We start from the raw sequence: 6,459 nt of genomic DNA, 5'->3' as shown, positions 1-6,459 counted from the left end.
GTCCCATTGGATTGACCCTTATGGCCCTATTGGCTTCGGCACATCTTTTCATTGTTACTTTATTGGATATACCACGTATAATGATTCGAATGATTATTGTTATCGTAAAGGATTGATATGATTGTTAATTAAATTGTTTTGCTTATTGAAATGGATTGTTTCAAAAATTGAAAGATATGTTTTGTGTCATGTTGGACTTCATTCATTTAAACCCTTTATATTGATATTACTCATTGGGTTTCAGCTCACCATTCTCCTTTATATATATATATATATATATATATATATATGTGAGCAAGTGAAACATCAAATCTAAGGCAGCCTCGGAGTCTACCCTTGTAAAACCATTTTTAAGTGCCTCCGTGATGGGGCGTGTTTGGACTCAAAAGTAGTCAAGCTTTGTCAACCCTTCCTTTTATTTTGTTTACTTCTGTTATTTTGAAGTTTATCTTTGATGCAATGTATAAAAGTATGTATGAAGTTTAAAGTTTTTAATATTTATGATTTTGGTATGTATGCATTGTTCAATGGACTTAGATATATTTCATTATTGCTTTCGCCAAGTCCCGTTATTATATTATGATTGATTTTTTCATTGAGGCCGAAGGTAATCCGGAATTACTGGCCGGTCATGACCTAAACCTCTAGGGGTGGGTTCAGGTTGTGACACTTAAAGTGGCGATAATCTTTTGCATAATGTCCCTTTTTACCACACACAAGATAAGAACCAAAACTTTTCTTTGTGACAAACTCTTTTTTAGTGAAGTTGCTTTGCTTCCTTTTAAAAGATTTTTTCTTAGGATAAAGTACCAATGCGTCCTAATAGTTGGACTTAATTCCCATCAAGTCCTATTGAAAATAAGTCTTGGTAAAATTGTTGCTAAAAATAATTTTTTTTGTGACAATTTTTTATATATATCGCTAAAAATAAACAATTAGTGATTTTTTTTTTGTCATGATTTTTATAAATTGTCGCTAAAACTTATAATTAGTGACTTTTTTTATGACAAATTTTTCCTATAGGGCCTATTAGACAATAAGTCCACTTATTTGGACTTACGCATAAGTACCCCTTTTTCTTATTAGGAAATTTGACAACATGTTTATTACAGGTAGATGCCGCTTCATTAACATTATGAAGTTTTTCAATCTTTCCCAAATCTTCAAGATGTAATCATGCTTCACTTTTTATCTAAATGTGTTGAAGCAACTCATCAAAATTTAGAAATTTTTTCTTATGTTTTAAAATCCTTTGGTAATCTTTCCATGTAGATAGAAGTTTACCAATAATAGTTGAAACTTGAAGAGTCTCTGAAATTGGTTCTCTAATAACATCATCACATTCAGTTGCAATGTCATTGATATCATTAACTTGATCTATAATAGACCGAGTATCATTCATTTTAAAATCAATATATTTTGAAATTAAGAAAGACCGATTACCGACATCTTCATTAACACACCTACGCTGTATTGCATGCCAATGTTGTTGTATACATGTGGAAAATGTTAAATAATGCATTTGTCATTGCGTTGAGAATGGTAAAATGACACACATAATCATTCTCCATTCATTTCTTCTGAGTTTCTGTCAAGGCTCCTTTGGATGTACTAGTACCATCAGTAGCATTAGTTTCATCAGTTGTAGGAGACACTTCTGTTTGAGGGTAGGCAACCGAAATCACATAAGCAACCTTTGTAATAATTAGTTAGAAAAAGATCTTCATACTCTAATGTTTTTAGTTAAGACTATTGAAATGTTCAAACCTTTCAATTTCATGAATATGTGTCTTGATCACCATTTTGGGATTCATAATTAATATCTTAAAATTGTTGTAAATAGAAAATAAATAAACTGTGTATGAAAAGAAAACAGATTCGTTAAAGAAGGAAAAAAAAAACACTCAAAGGCAAAGCACATCTAGGATGTTTTCTTTAAGATAGTATTTTCCCCTCTATTATATAGAAAGGTCTCTTGGAAATTATATATCTAGGATATAATGCCTTATTTTATAAAAAAAAATACTAAGGTTGTATTCCTTAATTGTTTTCTAAATCAGAACCTTAACCCAAAAAAATCAGAATGAAAATAGTGAAGAAAACTAGTAGGAAAAAACTAAGTATCTATGGGCTGTTAAAGAGAGTTCGTTAAATAGAACTCGAACAGACACCAACCAAGGAAAGGGTGTGTCTATCCTTTATAGACACTACTAGAATTTCAAAAGTTTAAACTGATTTCCAAGATCCATAAACCACCTAATTGTTAAGATCTGAAATTGAAATCCTAGAACTATTTTATTCAAATGGTCTCAAACCAAACTATTTTGAATATTTTATTTATTTATTTCTATATATATATATATATCAAAAGAATTAGAAGTTCCATCTTATAGATATTTTCAATGAAAGACTTCCAATGGAAACTTAAAGAAATATGAAAAGTCCTTTCTTTATTCATAGTAGATGAGAGAACGCTCATTTGCCCAAGATTTCTATGTAAGAATCAAGATAAAAATTTAAATTCCAAGTGAGAGGGAGATTTGCCCTGGACGAATATGGCCGAGCTACAGTAACGCGTGTTATAACGGACCTTGCGAGAACCAGACTATGTCCGACCGAACTAAATTGGAGCGGTTCCCCGGCTCGTCACGACGGGCCGAGCTAGATTTGTCGACCGGAGCGTGGAGTCATGCATGTGTTGACCGAGCTGTGATTCGGCTAGGTATTCGGTTGGATCCGCAGTGGTGCGTCTGAATCGAGCCAAGCACAGCCCATAATGAATTTAGACCGAGACGAAGGCTGACACGTCTCACGACCGGTCAATTCGGATGGACCGACTTCTTACAGTTCGGCCGTCCCGGTCATGGTGGTGTTTCTTTCCAAGGGATAGGTCGGTCAAGGTATTCCGGTTGAGTGTGGCACTTGGACCTATGGTGTGATGGAGGGAAAATCCACTCCTGGCATGCGTCAATATCGTTTGGCAGTTTCACGTACACTGTTTGGAGGTTTTGGCCTTTACACACATAAGGAAGGTAGAGGAGAGCACTACCACCTGTCCCGGGAAGGATAGCAGAGGTAGTACGCCCACAATCCCTGAGACTGCATGGCCAGCCTAGAAAATGAGGAAGGAGGGACATTGGGGGTAAGCAACCAAAGCAATCTGAACAATTCTCTCTCTCTGGAAAAAGTGCTCTCTTCTTCTTCTTCTTCTTCTTCTTCTTCAAGTGGTCTAACTTGATCTTCGGAGGGACTATCCGGCAACACACCACCGGGCAGCTCACCGTCTTTTTGTTTTTAGGCCTGGCGACATTACGTAGAGCTTGAGTTGAAGGAGTACGGAGAATAGAGGATATTTTACCCCCATACAATTGGCACTGTCTGTAGGAAAACTTAACACATAAACCTTGCTCTTCAAGCTTTTTCGACCATTTCCATGGCTGACAACGACGAAACTCCACTGTCCGTCATCGATGGTGTCACGCCGGAATCTGTTCGATGGAGAGAAGAACCCCCTGCTATCCCAGCCATGGCGGGCCTGGAGACCCCTTCGAGAGGTGCGCGAGACAAATGCGTAAGGAGCATTGATCGCTCGAAGAGTCCAGAGGGCCGTCGACGGTAGAGGGAGTCGCATGTATAGCGCCTAGAGCATAAACTCAAAGACCAGGATGCCCTCATTCACAAGATGGCGACTGAAATGGAGGTGTTGAAACGCCAGATCAAGGGGAAGGGTGTTGCTGGAGAGGGCAGCCTCAATGAGCGCACCCCGTCTCCTCGTTCTGACAGTTGTCACCAAGAAAGGATGCCCTCCCTCTCTATCACCAGAAGTTATGAGGTCGGGGACTCCGACCCGCAGGTGGGCAAATCTCACGCTCGCGACAGTACCTACCGTCCCTCACGTCCATCGTCGATGTCGCGATACTCTTTTTTTGCCGGCTCCGGAGACTTGAGGGATGTGTTGAAGGAGAGGGCTCGCCGTAGGGAGACCCAGAGATTACTGGCATTGCAGAGGCTAGGCTCCCAAATCCGTTGTAGTGAGGAAATGGTGATGCCGGCACCCAGAGTGGTGGCCCTAGCGTTTGTGGATAAAGAGCTAGCAAGACTTACAGCTATGCCGCTGTCTTCAGAAATCGAGAGTACGCCACTCCCTGCCGGATTCCACCAGCCTAAGTTCACGCTGTACGACGGCAAGACAGATCCGTACATGTACGTGAGTCATTACCGACAAGTAATGGCTGGACACCGGCGTAATGACCCCTTAATGTGCCTCATATTCCCAGCAAGCCTAGGAGAACTGGGCTTGAAATGGTTCGAAAGGCTTCCAGAGGGGACCATCGAAGGATGGCAGCAACTAGCGGAGGCCTTCGTCACCAGATTCAAAACCAACACTCGAACACCAAAGGAGGTCGACCATCTCCCGGGCGCCACAATGGAGCCTGGAGGTTCGTTGAAGGAATACAATGTGAAGTACTGGGAAACCTACAATGAGATCCTCGACTGGCCCACCAATCTGGGAATTACCCAATACAAGCGTGGTCTCCCAGTTGGACATAGGCTACGAGATTCGCTTACAATGTACCAGCCTGCAACCATGGAGTCCTTAATGCAACAGATCAACGAACACATCAGTGTGGAGGATGATGCCGCCTCCGCAACCGAGAAGGCTAATTCGGTCACCGCAGACAGAAGAATGGCAGGGAAGGTTCACTCGGTGGGGTAGGAGGACAACCGCCCAAACGACCGGTCAAAAGATCAATGTCGTGGCTCAAACCGCGATGATAGAAGCAAAGGTTGCAGAAATGATCAAGCTAACGCTCCTCGTGATGAGGAGGAAAATGCCAACAGAAAATTGAAAGCACGAACTGGTATCACCACGGTCTTTAAAATCCCTATTTTCCGCATCCTGAGTGAAATCCGGGGCGAACCTTTCGTTCGTTGGCCGGCCAAGTTGTGGAATACACAGAGGGGCTTCAACTCAAGATATCGCTACACCTTCCATGAAAAACAAGGGCACTGAACGAAGGACTGCTTGCCGCTCAAACAACATTTGGAGGAGCTGGTGGTGGCAGGACATGTGGACCAATACATAGATGGGGGTATGAAAGCTGCTCGACTGGGACAAACCGAGCCAAACGGCCTAGCCGCCTTGGATGTAGCGCCGCAAGGCATAATCAATGTCATCCATGGCATCATTGAACCGGTACGGGTCTGCGAGCTGAAAGGGATGATTAAGAAAGCCGAGCACATAAGGGAGGTGCTCTCCGTCCAGCCCGCTGTGAAAAAAGGGAAGACCGAAGAAAAAGATATCCTTACCTTTTCAAGTAAGGACTTGGAGAGAATTCAAGTGCCCCACAATGATGCCCTAGTAGTGACTCTTCGCGTCAAAGACTTCGACATCAAAAGAATTTTGATTGACCAGGGGAGTTCAGTTGAAATCATGTATTATGATGCATTCAAAAAAATGAAATTGGAGGACAAGGACTTAGCCCCTGCAACGTCTCCTTTGGTTGGCTTCAACTCTCAACCAGAATGGCCGATTGGAAAGATCATATTGCTGGTTAAAGCGGGTTCGGTTATAAAGCAAGTAGAATTCTGGGTGCTTAAGGTCCCATCCACCTACAACTTGATCTTGGGCAGGGGCTGGTTGCACGCCATGCAAGCAGTAGCGTCGACCTACCATCGGGTTTTGCGCTTCCCGGCGCCAACTGGGTAGGTAGAAGAGGTTTGGGGAGATCAGGTAATGGCAAAACAGTGCATCGTTGCAGTGAATGGCAGCTGAGCCGCCAAAGGGTTCGTTCAAATGATAGGGGGCCCGGAGGGAAAGGAAGTCCTAGAAGACGTAGGAAGAAAGGCCGAGGAGAAATCAGTCGAAGATTTGGTGGAGGTACGCATCGACGAGAATGATCCAACTAAGTTCTTTCTTTTGGGATCATCTTTGTCCAGTGTCGAGCGACTCGATTATGTCGACTTCTTGGTTTCCAACATGGAAGCTTTTGCATGGACGCCTTACGATATGCCTGGCGTCGACCCTAGCTTCATTTGCCATCAGTTGAATGTCTTCCCGAATGCACGACCGGTCATTCAGAGGACACGACGCTTAGCCTTGCACCATGCCGAGATAGTGGCGGAGGAGGTCAAGAACTTGTTGGAAGCGGGGGTAATAGAGGAAGTGCAATATCCAGGTGGATCTCTAACACGGTAGTGCTGCCGAAGAAAAACGGTAAATGGCGGGTGTGCGTTGATTATAAGACGGTCAACCGTGCGTGTCCAAAGGATAGCTTTCCCCTCTCGAGAATCGACCAACTGGTAGATTTAACCGCTGTCCATCAGAGGTTTAGCTTCCTGGATGCGTATCGTGGCTACCACCAATTAGCCATGTATGAACCAGACCGAGAGATCATTTCATTCGCCACTCCAAGAGGCTTGTATTGTTACAAAGTCATGCCGTTCGGACTGAAAAAT

The 6,459-nt window shown here is 42.9% G+C and overlaps 1 protein-coding gene across 1 annotated transcript; it reads left to right on the top strand.

Annotated features, from left to right (window-relative positions):
* The first annotated feature begins 5,095 nt into the window (after positions 1-5,095).
* LOC145800327 (uncharacterized) lies at positions 5,096-5,710 on the top strand. Its single transcript, XM_082889985.1, has one exon. The coding sequence runs from the start codon at positions 5,096-5,098 to the stop codon at positions 5,708-5,710; it is 615 nt and encodes a 204-aa protein (XP_082746111.1).
* Positions 5,711-6,459: the final 749 nt, after the last annotated feature.

This window comes from Camellia sinensis, chromosome 10, assembly GCF_055761805.1.
Source record: "Camellia sinensis isolate YWXY chromosome 10, ASM5576180v1, whole genome shotgun sequence".
NCBI classification, from domain to species: Eukaryota; Viridiplantae; Streptophyta; class Magnoliopsida; order Ericales; family Theaceae; genus Camellia; species Camellia sinensis.
Note: the sequence above shows the minus strand (reverse complement) of the source record. Positions and strands in the feature narration are given on the sequence as shown.

Excerpts from the sequence above, each read along its gene's own strand:
- LOC145800327 (XM_082889985.1), top strand. The coding sequence starts at position 5,096 with ATGAAAGCTGCTCGACTGGGACAAACCGAGCCAAACGGCCTAGCCGCC.